This window comes from Gopherus evgoodei, chromosome 4 (genome assembly GCF_007399415.2).
Source record: "Gopherus evgoodei ecotype Sinaloan lineage chromosome 4, rGopEvg1_v1.p, whole genome shotgun sequence".
NCBI classification, from domain to species: Eukaryota; Metazoa; Chordata; order Testudines; family Testudinidae; genus Gopherus; species Gopherus evgoodei.
The window spans coordinates 35,345,200-35,361,522 of record NC_044325.1 but is presented as its reverse complement, the minus strand read 5'-3'; the positions used below and the strand labels follow the sequence as shown (position 1 = coordinate 35,361,522).

Genomic DNA, 16,323 nt, shown 5'->3' with positions numbered 1-16,323 from the left:
ACCATCTGAGTGCTGCTTAAATGGTCTTTGTGACATCAGTTGATGGTCTTTTTCCAATTATACTGTAGTCCTTACAGGGCAGGTCTCCACATCACGATTAGCACCGTACTGGTATTACCAGCACAGAAACTAAAGATCGACAGGCCATGCAGACTGAACTACCCTTTTGCCTATAAGGGATCATCTTGTCTAAATATGACTGGAGACATTTTGGCAGAGCAATATGAGGAAGCTTGCAAATATCACTGTCTGCGTTGTCATTTGGCCAGAGTAGAAGACTTTCCATGAATTCTAAAATACATTCTTCATTCAAATTCCTCTTGAGACTCACTTCTTCCATGAGGCTCAGAAATGTGACCACTATAATTTTTTAGATTAATATGTTTAAAATATTTAAGGTGACATTTTAATCTTCCAGTGCACATTAACTTTTTTTTTTGTTAGTTTTGTGAATTATAGGTCCAGGGACCTATGTTATAAGTAATAAATATAAATATAGAGACAGGAAATGTCTTGCTGTGGTTCTTGTACAGTTCCAGGCATATTTTTAGCACTTAAATAATTAAGACTGTCACATTTTTAGCATCACTGCAAAGATTTTCCCATTGATGCTCATATGACTATTTGAGATAATGGCTTCTGCATCAAAAGAAGATTATATCGCTTGCTGGAAGCACTTCTTTCGTCAAACAGCTGTCTGAGCATTAATATCAATATTTGACATTTATATATACTTTTTCTTTGCTCAGGTGTATTTTCGGTTGGATCAGCCTTTGACAGCTTTACATGTTTTCAAGCAAGGATTAGCTAGATTTCCTGGAGAAGTGACCCTTCTTTGTGGGATTGCCAGAATCTATGAGGTATGCATGTACTACACTACCCCTAATGCAAACAAGGTTATCTTCTTATGCAGGAAAAAGGATCAGAAGTTCAATATGCTTGTAAGGTCATCAAAAATTTACTTTATTTTTCAGCATTACTAACGTAAAACAGGTAATGTTACAGAAAATCTATCAAAATAAAGACAGCCTTGCAGACTTATTTGTTCAGCTGGTTAACAATACCAGACAGACCATGCTTTTCCTTGTTCAAACACAAACAAATCCACATTAAATCAAGTGTTGTATTTGCAGATTGTCCATGTAGTTCTATGATTGGCGCATACATTTTTCATTGACCTAAAAGAGAAGAAAAGTGCTGGTGTCTCAAACGGCCTGTTAGTAGATTTAAACAGCGGGATAGTCTACAGAGCAGCGCTGCCTTCCTTAGTACTATTAAGTCATTGTGAATTAGTAAAGTTGAAATGTGTCATAGCTTAGGTGGTACTTGTTTTAAATATAACTACCATATACATTCATTCATAAGCCAAATATTTTTGATAAAAAAGTGATGCATCAAAGAGCGGGGGTCGGCTTATAAATGCGTCTACACCAAAATTTGATATTAAACTCCATGGAATCATTGAATTGAGTATGTAATATATTGTCATTTTGTTTACTTGGAGCATCTGCAGGCATGGAGCCCCTCTGCTCCCTGTGGCCGTGGTTTGCCGTTCCCAGCCAATGGAGGTCCGTACCTGTGAGCGCGCCAGGTAAACAAAACATCCAGGTCCACTAGTGGCTTACCCTAACAGGCCAGGAGCCAAAGTTTGCCAACCCCTGAAATATAGCGTCGTCTTATGAAAGGATCATACAGTTTTTGCTATTTTTACCTACCCATCTTGGGAGGTTGGCTTATAAACGAACAGGCTAATGAATGAGTATATACGGTACTAATATTTTAAAATAGAACAGTGGTTTCATTGTAGGCTGATAATCAGAGGTAGTTGCTTTTATTTTGCATTAAAGAAAATGCTGCCATTAAACAGAGAAGTATTGAGTTTTATATTGTTGTAGTTTGCCTTGTACACTGAAATGGCAATAAATCTATTTCAAAGTATAAAGAAGAAGCCATCCATTTTTGCCTAATATCCATTTTCAAGGTAAATGTTTTTGGGCTTTTTATAAAGAAAAATCTGTAATCCTTTTTCTGGTCTTCCTATCTGAATCTTTAAACACAGTTTGAGAAAGCGGTGTTTAAATAATTTGGCATATTATTCTGTAGACTATCCTTAACATTATACAACCTTTTTATGAATTTTTGTACTGCAGTCTGTTTTAGATATTTCTCTGCACCATTGTTATAAAAAGATGTTTGTTTCTGTACTGATGGGCCTTGGTGTGTCACATAACTACGGATTTATAACTTAAAGATTTGTACCTTCGCATACAGCCATTCAGCTCTCTTTGCACATGCCTGGAGGGACATGTACCAAACACCTTCATTGTCATTTTCTCCTTAGGCATTAGAAAAAGAGAAGGTCTGTCACTTTCCATCTGCTCCAGGTTTTTAAATGATCATACTATTATTAAAATTTAGTATGTTTCCGTGTTTGAGAAATGTAAATTTGCATAAGTTAATTTGCTAGAGTTTTATTGTGTGATAGAACAGGTTTTAATTTGACTGTTTTCAGTCAAATTGCTCAGAGTGATAGTATGAAACACTGTAGGATGTTTTATGAGCAATAGGGTAGAGGAACAAACTGCTCTCTAAACAAATAAAAACACTTTTTTAATGACCTCTACATTTTGTACATTCACACATCTTCCACAGAAGGCGGTTTCTCTGGTGACAGTAACCCTTAAAGTATTTGGGACATAGGTCTAGTTGTTACAAAAAGCAAAAGTCTATCCTACTTCTCTATCCAAATACCATGCATCCAGATGTATTTTTAGATAAAATACGATCATTTTAATTGGCACATCCTACTGGAAACAAATGTACTAAATTATTCCATGATTCCAGTTTTTAGAGGCTTATACTTGGTGCTCATTTAATTTAGCATACTAGCTCAAGCAAAGCCAACGCATGTCAGTCTGCCTTCACTGGAAAGCACGCTCCCAGCTGCAGTGTAGGTATAGCCTTACGTTGCCAGCTCCTTCCCCAGGCCCTGTAAAGCACTGTGTAAGTTTATGGCATTTTATAAGTGTTTAATAAAATGATAAAAAGCAAGATTACTACAGTTTACAAAATATTTGTTCATTTGTTTTTCTATTTTTGATGTGCAGGAAATGAATAACATCTCCTTAGCTGCAGAATACTACAGAGAAGTCTTAAAGCAAGATAACACTCATGTGGAAGCCATTGCATGCATTGGCAGTAACCACTTTTATTCAGACCAACCTGAGATAGCTTTGCGGTTTTACAGGTGTGTGCAAGTAAGATTAATATTGAAGAGAAATATTTTGTAACATTGATAGTGCCAAAGAAAATGCAAGGGTGTAGGAATCAAAGGTGTCTAAGCAAATGGAGAAATATTGCCTACTATATCACCAACATACCTAGTCTAATATCTTCTATACCTATAATATGGTAATTACACTTAAGCACTTAATATGCAGGATGATTGTTAAAATAAAAGTGCTTTAAAATGGTTGAGTACCTGATAAATGAATGAAGAGGGGGCTTAAAAGGACCTGATTTTCAACTTCATTTTGCAGGAGGCACCCACCACCGTGAAGGATTAAGCATAGGCAGCGAGTTATATGGGCCCATGCTCCACCAATATATAGGAATGTGGGCCTGGCTCCATCAGTGTTTAGGCTTACTGCACTGTGGCAGTGGGGGGCACGCTTCAGGGGACATGAGGTCCAGGGTGGCCTGGCACCAGCATCACTGAGTGACTCAATCTCAACCTGCCCTGCTCCACCCCACCAACTCCCAGCATCGCTCGGGGGAGGAGGCCAGAAGGAGGCAGTGTGGGGGCTTGGAGGAAGGGGGAAATGGGGCAGAACAGGGATGTGGGGTGGGCTCGGGCTGGGGCCAGGTCACTTGCTGCTGCTGGCACCAGGCCCCCTGCTAATTCTCCAGGCTGCCCTAGACCCCGCATCCCCCAGAAGCACCTCCTCGCCCCAAAAAACATTAAAACTGATAAGTTGAATGTCTTGTAGGGAACCTCGGGATATATGGCAAATACACTCATACTAAGGGCAAAGCAGACTTGTTTTAATAACAGCCAGTTAGTAAGGACAGAAAAGCCCCAAACCATATAAACAGTTGGAGTAATACAGTATTAGGGATATCTTTGGTGTCATTCTCTGCATATGATTATATACTTATACCCTCCTTGGGGACCTAGCGGTGAGAAACAAAGGATCAGCCCTGCCTCCAGCATGCGAAATAAGTCCGATGGTCCCGGCTCTTCAGTGCCCAAAGATTGGTGGTAGATAATGAAGAGCTGAACGGTCAATGATGGAAAGCTAGCCCCCACTACAAAGTGGCTTGTCCTATTATAGGGCCTGGGCACTATCACAAATATTAATTCTGATGCTTAGCCTTCCATGTCCAAATCTAACTTTGTCACCCTCATAATATTGGGGTTCAGTTATCCTCTAGGTAAACAGATTAACATCATTTAACCAATTATCACATAGTCACCAATTGCTCAAGCAAGTTTGTAGTTAGACATCTGCCAATGATTCTGTCCTAAAATATCCAAGCCCAGTACCAGTTCAGCATTCCTGTAGTTACCTGGTACTGTTATGTACCAACTCCCTTTATTGAGCAAGCTGTTCCCAGTTTCCTAAAATCTAGGGTAACTGTTGGGCCATTTTATCTATGCTATATCACAAGCCTACCATACTTCTGCTAACTTGCTTAAACCGGTGTCTTACAGGATACAGGCCTGTAGATTCCTTGTTACTTCTGAGTAAAATAAAAGGCTACGCTGGCTTTATGGACTACAGCATGTTGTGCTGGGAGTCTACTACAGGCCACCTAATCAGGTGGAAGAGGTGGATGAGGCTTTTTACAAACAACTAACAAAATCATACAAAGCCCCAGATTTGGTGGTGATGGGGGACTTCAACTATCCAGATATATGTTGGGAAAATAACACCGCGGGGCACAGACTATCCAATAAGTTCCTGGACTGCATTGCAGACAACTTTTTATTTCAGAAAGTTGAAAAAGCTACTAGGGGGGAAGCTGTTCTAGACTTGATTTTAACAAATAGGGAGGAACTTGTTGAGAATTTGAAAGTAGAAGGAAGCTTGGGTGGAAGTGATCATGAAATCAGAATTTGCAATTCTAAGGAAGGGTAGAAGGGAGTACAGCAGAATAGAGACAATGGATTTCAGGAAGGCAGATTTTTGGTAAGCTCAGAGAGCTGATAGGTAAGGTCCCATGGGAATTAAGACTGAGGGGAAAAACAACTGAGGAAAGTTGGCAGTTTTTCAAAGGGACACTATTAAGGGCCCAAAAGCAAGTTATTCCGATGGTTAGGAAAGATAGAAAATGTGGCAAAAGACCACCTTGGCTTAACCACGAGATCTTGCGTGACCTACAAAATAAAAAGGCATCATATAAAAAATGGAAACTAGGTCAGATTACAAAGGATGAATATAGGCAAATAACACAGGAATGCAGAGGCAAGATTAGAAAAGCAATGGCACAAAATGAAATCAAACTAGCTATGGGAATAAAGGGAAACAAGAAGACTTTTTATCAATACATTAGAAGCAAGAGGAAGACCAAGGACAGGGTAGGCCCACTGCTCAATGAGGAGGGGGAAACAGTAACGGGAGACTTGGAAATGGCAGAGATGCTTAATGACTTCTTTGTTTCAGTCTTCACTGAGAAGTCTGAAGGAATGTCTAGTATAGTGAATGCTTACGGGAAGAGCGTAGGTTTAGAAGAGAAAATAAAAAAAGAGCAAGTAAAAAATCACTTAGAAAAGTTAGATGCCTGCAAGTCACCAGGGCCTGATGAAATGCATCCTAGAATACTCAAGGAGTTAATAGAAGATGTATCTGAGCCTCTAGCTATTATCTTTGGGAAATCATGGGAGACGGGGGAGATTCCAGAAGACTGGAAGGGGGCAAATATAGTGTCCATCTATAAAAAGGGAAATAAAAACAACCCAGGAAACTACAGACCAGTTAGTTTAACTTCTGTGCCAGGGAAGATAATGGAGCAGGTAATTAAAGAAATCATCTGCAAACACTTGGAAGGTGGTAAGGTGATAGGGAATAGCCAGCATGGATTTGTAAAGAACAAATCGTGTCAAACTAATCTGATAGCGTTCTTTGATAGGATAATGAGCCTTGTGGATAAGGGAGAAGCGGTGGATGTGATATACCTAGACTTTAGTAAGGCATTTGATACAGTCTCGCATGATATTCTTATAGATAAACTAGGAAAGTACAATTTAGATGGGGCTACTATAAGGTGGGTGCATAACTGGCTGGATAACCGTACTCAGAGAGTAGTTGTTAATGGCTCCCAATCCTGCTGGAAAGGTATAACAAGTGGGGTTCCGCAGGGGTCTGTTTTGGGACCAGTTCTGTTCAATATCTTCATCAACGATTTAGATGTTGGCATAGAAAATACGCTTATTAAGTTTGCGGACGATACCAAACTGGGAGGGATTGCAACTGCTTTGGAGGACAGGGTCAAAATTCAAAATGATTTGGACAAATTGGAGAAATGGTCTGAGGTAAACAGGATGAAGTTCAATAAAGATAAATGCAAAGTGCTCCACCTAGGAAGGAACAATCAGTTTCACACATACAGAATGGGAAGAGACTGTCTAGGAAGGAGTATGGCAGAAAGAGATCTAGGGGTCATAGTAGACCACAAGCTTAATATGAGTCAACAGTGTGATATTGTTGCAAAAAAAGCAAACGTGATTCTGGGATGCATTAACAGGTGTGTTGTAAACAAGACACGAGAAGTCATTCTTCCGCTTTACTCTGCACTGGTTAGGCCTCACCTGGAGTATTGTGTCCAGTTCTGGGCACCGCATTTCAAGAAAGATGTGGAGAAATTGGAGAGGGTCCAGAGAAGAGCAACAAGAATGATTAAAGGTCTTGAGAACATGACCTATGAAGGAAGGCTGAAGGAATTGGGTTTGTTTAGTTTGGAAAAGAGAAGACTGAGAGGGGACATGATAGCAGTTTTCAGGTATCTAAAAGGGTGTCATCAGGAGGAGGGAGAAAACTTGTTCACCTTAGCCTCCAATGATAGAACAAGAAGCAATGGGCTTAAACTGCAGCAAGGGAGATTTAGGTTGGACATTAGGAAAAAGTTCCTAACTGTCAGGGTAGTTAAACACTGGAATAGATTGCCTAGGGAAGTTGTGGAATCTCCATCTCTGGAGATATTTAAGAGTAGGTTAGATAAATGTCTATTAGGAATGGTCTAGACAGTATTTGGTCCTGCCATGAGGGCAGGGGACTGGACTCGATGACCTCTCAAGGTCCTTCCAGTCCTAGAGTCTATGAGCATCTATGCTAGTTCTATGCCACCTGAAGATCTCCCTTTATTATGGTGATCCTCCTGTCATCGGCTATGCTGACTTTAGGTCCAGAATTTGCCTCTGCTCCTGTGCATAGCAGCTACATTCATTCTAAGATCTGGTCTTAAGTGTACTTTTCCCTCTAAATCTTATTAAATCAGAACTCTTTTATAAAAAACACTTTTTTCAATTTTTGTTATATGCAGCATGTAATATGCCTACTATGTAAATCTGATTAAAGGTTAGATAAGATCTGATTTGACTTTTGCTGAAAGCCCAGGGTTGAGCCAAAATAACTTAAGTATAAAGAGTGATTATAAAAAGTGATAACAACAAGTTACAGCTTTAAGGTTGGATGATGAGGGATATATCCAACTCTGAGTTGCACTAAAATCAAATGTAGTGGCACATCTGAAAAGCTAAAATATGAGAGTTTTCATTTAAACACACAGCATTTTGCATAGCACTGATTCTACACATAGAAATTGTCTGTGTCCATTGTCTCTGGCTTAGCCTTTCAGCACATTTTTGCCGAACAGGATAGTCATTGCCCACGATTAACTGCGGTTTTTACTTTTTAAAATTCACATTTGCTTTGAACTCAATTTATTTTACTTCTTTCAGATCATATTATTGTTATCCTGTTGGGATGGAGGGAAGATTTCCAATTTAGAAGGAAATTCGTACTTGCAATACATCTAAACCTGTTAAATTATCTTTCTCTTGAACTAGACGTCTCCTGCAGATGGGTGTTTATAACTGCCAGCTATTTAACAATCTGGGCCTCTGTTGCTTCTATGCCCAGCAGTATGATATGACACTGACCTCCCTGGAACGTGCACTTTCTTTGGCTGAAAATGAGGAGGAGGCAGCAGATGTTTGGTACAACTTGGGGCATGTGGCTGTGGTATGAAAAAATTAAAGTTTTTCTGAATAAATATGAGTGTACCGAATGAAAAAAAAAAGACAATAGTGCTGAAGCAAAAGGAATTAGTATGATAGACCCAAAGGCCTGTTGTGAAAAAATTTACGATATGGAAGTCTGATAGTACAGAATACAGCACAGCACACATTTAGTTGAGTTGAGGGTTTACTAACCGTTCAAAACAGGAAGAAACCCCAGGAGAGGAATACCTTTCATTCTTCCAGTTTGGCATGTTGTCACATCTTGCTGAAAGACTCTCCAACAGAACCTTGGCAGAACTTGTTCTGTTGCAAACCTATTAGACTAAGATACCAGAGTCAAAATAGTTTCTCCTACAGCTGCTTCCCCTTAGACAGGAAGTGTTGGGTTGCTACATGCTATTGGATAACAATTTTTATGGCAATTGAATTAAAGTATCAGAATAGAATTTGACCCTAAAGTAGCACGTGTTGTGGCTGAGAAGGTAGGTGCATCTCTGTTTCAGCTTGCTTTTTAAAATAGAAATACAAATGGTAATTGTCCAGTAAAGATATTCAAGTTGTCTAATTTAATTTTCTATAATGTTAATAGAGTTCATTGTATAATCCTCTCATGTGGAGGAGAATATCACATTAATGCATAACCTAGTTTGTATTTCTCTTTAATTACTCTCCTGGAAGTAGACTTCTATACACCACTTAGCTTTCAACAGTGTTCTGTCTTAGGTCAATGGGAATGCTTCCATTGGCTTTACCGGAATTAGGATAAGACCCTTAATGCAGACATTTTGACACCCTCAGAAGTTTAAAAGCCATGATGCATGTATTTCTTAGTGTTTGGCAGTTTCAAGGTGACCTTGCATTGTATCAGTTTAAATCATGTAATTGAAACATTAGCAAATAGCCTCCTGTTCCAGACCAGAGATACTGATATTTGTACTAGAGTAAGAAGCCCCCATATGAGGAGAGGGGGGCAAAAGGCAATTGAGAAAAACTGGAATTGTGTGTAGAGTTTCTGTCAGTATATTTTTATTTAAAGTAACAAATTTTTATTTTACAATAGTACATCCAGATGAAAAAACATTCCTTTAAAACAAAAAGCACAACTAAGCAAGCTGAAATTTACTGTCAACCTTTTTGATGAGTGAAAAACTCTGTTGATATTTTTAGGGAATAGGTGACTTGAACTTGGCTTACCAGTGTTTCAAGCTGACCCTAGCCAATAATAACGACCATGCAGAAGCTTATAACAACTTGGCTGTGCTGGAGATACGAAGGGGTCACATTGAGCAGGTTGGTGCTAAACTCTAAAGCTATGTGAGATGCTTGCTTTGAACCTTCTGTGGTTAGCATCTTGATTTCAAGGAAATTTCAGTTAAGTGAGAAGCCAGCCAGATGGCTTGCTTGTCAGCAAAGTTTAACTCAGATGCATGTTTTGAGGTAGCCTCTGGATTTTCATAGCATGCACCACTAGACTCATGTCCTCATAAATCCTTGAGTGGCTGGTTGAAGATAAGCAATGTTTGCAATGCCTTCACAGCATCTGCTTTTGACAGTTCTGGCAAACTAGGGTTTTCCGAAGGTAAAATGGTAGCCCAGAAGTAAAAGAGGATAAAAATGCTATGGCCTGAATTAGAGCATACAGTTTATCCGGTAGTCATTGCCTCAATATGCTGAACACCCTGTTGAAATATACTGCTTGACTGAGGAGGTGAGAGAGTCCATTATCAGGTGCCAAGGGATTTCTTCTACAAAGAGGTGATGAAGAAATTGCTTCATTAAAATTATGGACAGCCAGTAGTATTTATTTATGCATTGTAATCAAAGGCTACCTTGAGATTTTTCTGAGTTAAGCGTTCATATTAGAATGTGACCATTGGCTTAAATAAATAATAATGTTTCATGCTAAGGCATTGGAAAATGATATAGAAAAATTACAATAGACAAGAATATGCCACTACCCTGGAAATAAAGGGAACCCTGAACATAACTGGATAACAGATTTTTTTTCACTTTCTACATGAGTGTTCATAATAAGGAAAAAAGGCAGTACACCATATTGGAGCAAGTTTTGTACAGGAACAGAATGCCTTCCTGTAAGGCTTTCTTTGCAATGCACCCTAAGTCAGTGAGAGCTTGGGGCAAATAGTTGCCCAACTTAGATATATGTGCAACATGCTATGGTACCCCGAAGTGTGGCTAAATATAGATGATGTGCATGTTGGAATAATCTCTATATTACAATAATTTGTAATACTTACCCTCCTTTGTCCTATGACTGCAGAGGCATTAACTGCCCTCTTCATCTTGAATGGTCTTGCAATGTATTAATGCCTTATGTTTAATCTGTTCTACATTGTATTTAGCTGTGACACTGATTACCTCTCTCAGACCTGAAGAAGAGCTCTGTGTAATTTGAAAGCTTGTCTCTCTCAGCAATAGAATTTGGTCCAATTAAAAAAAAATATACTACTTCACCCATCTTGTCTCTGTTAGAATAAACACACTTTACTACTTTTTCATGCAAATCACATGAAAGTCAAATCTACATTGGTTGGAAAGTCAATCAGAATAGGCCGTCAGTAAGAACTGAATCTTTTCATTTGAACAGCAGAACTGGTTTGGTTGATTTATATATTACATACACACACCAGAATAATATACAGTACTTATGTAAATCTGTTCCGAAGCAGCAAGTCATTTATAGAGCTAACTTTATACAAGTATCCTAGCAATCACTATGGTAACATTTAACATACCCTCACGCTGATCTTTGCTGTGACAGATGAAGTTCAGTTTTACTTTTTTTCCCATTCAGTCAACCTACATAAATTTATATCCCAGATGGAGCCTTAGTCCACTTATACTGAGAGAGGTAGGTACTGCTTATAATTAAGGCTGGATAAGCATTTCCAGCCTAATCCCCTGTTTTCAGTTGCTTGTAACTTTAATTTTCAAGTTGGCATTTTTCAGTTTAATACCTGTGTATAACATGCAGTACTATACATCCAGGCCAAACACTTTCCATTAATTTAGTTAATACTTAAGAATAACAGTGAAGACTTGCTAACATACATAACCTATGGAAGTTTGCAGCTATTAAATACTTAACTGTTTAATCCCCGGAACTCTACCTAAAGAAAATTAATCCAATGTTGAAAAGAAAAAAGTACAGTATGTGTGCTGACAAAATTTAAATGAATAGCAATGATAAATTGCTCAAAACTATTAGGACCTTTATGAAAAATACATTATTTCAAGTATAAATATAGAAGACTCAAATATAATAAATTTATCTAGGATGGTAGAATAAATTGACAGTATTTGAGAAACAAGTTATTCCATAATTTGACTGTATTGTAATGCATACTCAGAAGCCCAGCTTGGGTGTTAAACCTTAATGGTAATAGCCTTTTTTTCCCAAAATAGCAGAAAACCTATTTTATGGAGATGATTGTTAGAGTACATTTTATTTGAAATGTCCACAAAGTTCTATTAAAAAATGGAAAATATTCACAAGAACTTACTTTTGTATTGCATTCGTTTCATCTTCCATATATTAATTCAGTTTGTATATAATGTATGTGTACACACACGTTATTTTTCACTAGTTTACTACTACAGTAACCTATCACTTAAAAGGATAACTCCTGATGGCTATTGAGCAGCCTATTCAATATTTAGTGGGATACTTTCAAACCTGACAACCTCAAAAATTCCAAACAATTTGTTTAAAAATCCACACACACCCAAACTTTTCATGCAAGTAGGGGTTTGTTGGTTTGTATGTTTTTGAAATCAGCAACTCTCAGAAAGTATGAAAAACATCAGCTATTTGGGCTGAGCAAATCAGAATGCTGGATCATTTGAGAGTATGGATGTTTACATGCACCTCTCACCATCTTTCAGCTTTTCCTGTCCGATCTGTTCTTGTGAGCCTGCAGGGGACAGCGGGTGATGAGAATTCTGCTGTCCAGGCACTGCAGAGAGAAGAACTCTTGTCAGTTTCATTCCCTGGCCAGCTCACTGGAACAATGCTTCAGGGAAAATGCAGGGGGAATAGCATAATATCAGATACATGTTCATTTGTATTTCATCCAGCTCAGGATTCTAGAATTTTAGGGGAGCTAATAGTAAAGTAAGTGAAAGGAAAACCATAAAACTCCCAGTAAAAACAATACACACCGGGACATCTTAAACCTGAAAAATGTCATTTTCAAGAGACCATATTTTAGGTTTTCAAGGACACTTAATACTCCAGAGCATTAGGCAGTGTTTTAATAGACAGTAGCTCCAACTCCAGTAGAAATTTAGATCAGTTTCTCTAAGTTTCCCCTTTTTTTGAAGAATATGATCTATTTGGTATTTAGTACTAAATTGCCTATTTAAAGCTCCCACTCTGCCTTGTTAACACAGGCAAGATTCCCATTAATTTCAATGCTATTAAATTGTAATTATGCCTTTCTACAGTAGTGAATATTGCTCATGTGTATTTTAAGACTTATGGGACAATCCAAGATGTCCTCACAGAACAGATGACACATTTTCTCCTCATTCTCTCTCACCACCACCATTCACATGTTTCAGTATAGTCTTGTTTTTAATCTATGTAGGCAAGAGCATTGCTGCAGACTGCTTCATCTTTAGCACCTCATATGTATGAGCCCCATTTCAATTTTGCAGCACTCTCTGACCAGGTAATGTACTGTTTTCTTCTTCTATCATCTGAAAGCTCAACAGGTTTTTGTTTGCATGTAACAAGTTTTCAGGTACATGAATGAAAAAATGCAAAGTGTCTACCCTTTAGATTAAATATGTTTGTCTATACTGTAATGCACAGGGACTGGAATTCAAACACCACCAATCAAATTTCTTTTGAGAATGAAAGAGTCTACTTTGAAGACCTTTAGCTATGTAGTGATTCCTTGGATTTGCATACATTTACTGAACTATAGAATTTTCACTTCATTTGTGGTCTGTATAGTTATTGGATCATTTCCTATATTAAGAAATCATAATAGGATGCTATTTCACTACTTAACAGTGAAAAGAATGTTAAAATTGTTTATGCCATATTTTTACTTGATACTGGCATATAATATTTTTCAACTTTAATGCCTTTGACTTCTGTCATAAGAGACACTTCAGTTATTGAACTGGTAATTTCTCTTTTGTTCACTTAGTTTGAAAGAAAAATGCAGAAGAGCTATCCCAATCTATGTTGAAAATAAGGGCGACATTTGTTACAGAGTATGTGTAGGAAACTAGTTTTGAATCAAGTGCTGTAGATAAGACGAGCTAACTTGAGAAAACTTTTTCTTAAACTCATGCCCATTATCTTTTACAATCTCATTGGTAATAAAGAGTAGCGTGTACAGGTCTTGAAATGTTTTGCAAGTACAAATTGCTCTTTGCCTCTGCCTTCACCTTGAAGAAGATTTAGATGCAAGTCTATGCTATGCGGGTAGCCCACTAACACTAAAGAGCTGTGTGCATGCATCAAGGTGAGAATAACCCACTAATTCTTAATCATACCCTCTCCATTGTAAAGTACAAGATTTAAAGTGTAAAAATGATTTGTCATACTTACTAGTGAAGGACTGTATCCTGGTCTCTACATGTGGCCTATATACATAGGCTGTGCACAGGGGAACTTTACAGGAGTTAGGGCAGACCAGCTGTGTATGCAGCCTGCTAATGTAACCCCTACACCCAATGTAATACCCTGGTATATAAGTAGTGACAGCCTTTCTAGCCAGGACTCCAGCCCACCTATTCTCAAATCCTCCCTCTGAAGGTCTTTCTGATGAGGTCATCATAGTGCTGTGAGGGGGAGGGATAGCTCAGTGGTTTGAGCATTGGCCTGATAAACCCAGGCTTATGAGTTCAATCCTTGAGGGGGCCACTTAGGGATCTGGGGCAAAAATCAGCACTTGCTCCTGCTAGCAAAGGCAGGGGGCTAGACTCAATGACCTTTCAAGGTCTCTTCTAGTTCTAGGAGATTGGTATATCTCTAACTATTATTATTTATTTTTATGGTTTACAGGATACATAGCAGTCTCCTGCAGCACCTTGTCCTTTTCTATCCAAAGCCCTCACTTGTACTAGAGATTTTAGGCATATATCAAGCTTATTTGTTCAGTCTTGGGATCAGTTTACTTGGACACTTGTGGAGGAAGTGTCATGGCATCAGAAAGTGTGCTGCTCAGAGTACATGCAATAAATAGTGCAGCGTTTGTGTATGTGTCTTGCAGGTTGGAGATCTCCAGAGGAGTTTTATAGCTGCTCAGAAGTCAAAGGAAGCATTTCCAGGTCATGTTGATACACAACAGCTCATCAAACAGTTAAAACAGCACTTCGCCATGCTTTGATGCCATATTTCTGTCATGTAAAATAGTTCAAATGATTTTACAGAGATACTATAAAATACATTTTACAAAATAGTAGCTGAGAATTAAATAGGAACAAACCCTCCTTATTAAAAGGCCTGTGTTTGGTTTGGGTAGCAGGAAAAGTTTAAAAAATTCTGAACTGACTTGTAACATAATACACAAGACATTTCACTTTTTACATGTGGCTAGAATAACATTTTAATTATTTCTGAGTAAAGAATAAGAAATTGCAACTCTGATAATAGTGTCAGACAATTATCCATTTAATATTCAGAAAGCATTTTAAAGGATTTTTTCCTGACTTTTTGGCAAGTTTTTAATGTTCTTCTTTGATAGTGCAGCATTGAAGCAAAAAGGTTTCACGTCTATCTTTCAAGCATGGCTTTTGATACTGTACATTCTTACTGATTAGTTTGTGTATTAAGTTCTTAGGAGTACAGTTTATGAATAAATTCCTTGTTATATGAAGCAAAACTATTATGTATTTTCCTTTATATTCTGTTGATATAAAATAAATTGTTTTATTTGTTTCCATTGTTGTATTATTACTATTGCTTCCAGTTTCTCTTATACTTATTTTCAAGAAAGAAAGGATTTTGAGAAATCCAGTAGAATTGGCATTAATAGCATAATATGCATGATTCTGTCTCAATAACAGAACAAAGTCCAAGGATTAGGTCCATAGTAATATATTCAGAGGACAGATTCTTGAGTATCAGATTCACAAGGAGAACTGTAGCGGGGTGAGCACCCACTCCGGCCCTGAAGGGTTTGAAAAAACCCTGCAGAGGGCTGGGGCTGGGTAAGGTAAAACCCTGGCTGATTGGGAGAAGTGGCTGCAGCTGGGGCCATGCCCCAAACTGAGCAGCAGAGCCTTATAAGAAGGCCAGGGAAGCCAGAAGAAACAGTCACTCTCTCTGAATGGAGAGAGTGACAGGCCTGGCTGCTGGGGAACTCACCCAGGGGACTTAGAGTGAGGCAGGGCTTGGGAAAGGTCTTAGGAGCTGGGATGCCCTAGGTCAGCAACTCCCCAGGCTGCAGGGCCTAGTTCTAGGCCCACCTAGGTATTGGGCTTGCAGAAGGGGAGCCTGGGGGTGGGTAAAGGCAGCCAGCCCAGATCCCTTTGCCTTTGATGAGTGGCTGATACTGCAGTCTGCCCCAGTGAATGGGGGCTAGATGGAGACTGGGCAGTAGGCAAAGTGGGGATAGTGAGTTGGGGGTTCCCCAGGGAGGGTAGACCCAGATTCAGGGGGGGACTGCCAGGAGGCAGCACCCCAGTTAAAAGGGCACTGGGGTCCAGGGAGAGACATGAGGGGGCCAAGAGTACAGGTGGATCGCCAGCCTGCAGAGGGCACTCCTGGCTGGAAGTGAGCTAATTCCCAGGGACAACCAGCAGGAGGCGCCACAGGGGTGAGTCTGCATGTCTACAAGGACATAGGTGCCTAATTTCTATTTTAGGGACCTAATCCAACATTTAGGTGCCACTGGCCATCACAAACTCCCTAACCCTGTAGGTGTCCATAGTCCCTAGGCACCTAAGTTTCCACTGTTAAAGTCTCCAAAGCACCAAACAGTGCACAGTAGCCTCAAATCCTGACACCAGCCTGCAGCTCAGCATCTAACTTGCACCCAAATCCCAGTGGGATTCTTAGCACTGGTCTACACTATGAGTTTAGGTTGAATTTAGCAGCG

At 39.0% G+C, this 16,323-nt stretch overlaps 1 protein-coding gene across 3 annotated transcripts in view; it reads left to right on the top strand.

Annotated features, from left to right (window-relative positions):
- Nucleotides 1–15,098, top strand: part of TTC8 (tetratricopeptide repeat domain 8) — a 71,112-nt gene extending 56,014 nt beyond the window's left edge. For all 3 annotated transcript variants that reach the window (XM_030558957.1, XM_030558958.1, XM_030558956.1), the window contains 6 exons: nucleotides 750–860; nucleotides 3,108–3,247; nucleotides 8,069–8,243; nucleotides 9,410–9,532; nucleotides 12,853–12,936; nucleotides 14,494–15,098. In XM_030558957.1, coding sequence (XP_030414817.1) covers nucleotides 750–860; nucleotides 3,108–3,247; nucleotides 8,069–8,243; nucleotides 9,410–9,532; nucleotides 12,853–12,936; nucleotides 14,494–14,610 — 750 coding nt within the window. In that variant the 3' untranslated portion in view covers nucleotides 14,611–15,098. The remainder of the gene's footprint in view (nucleotides 1–749; nucleotides 861–3,107; nucleotides 3,248–8,068; nucleotides 8,244–9,409; nucleotides 9,533–12,852; nucleotides 12,937–14,493) is intronic.
- Nucleotides 15,099–16,323: the final 1,225 nt, after the last annotated feature.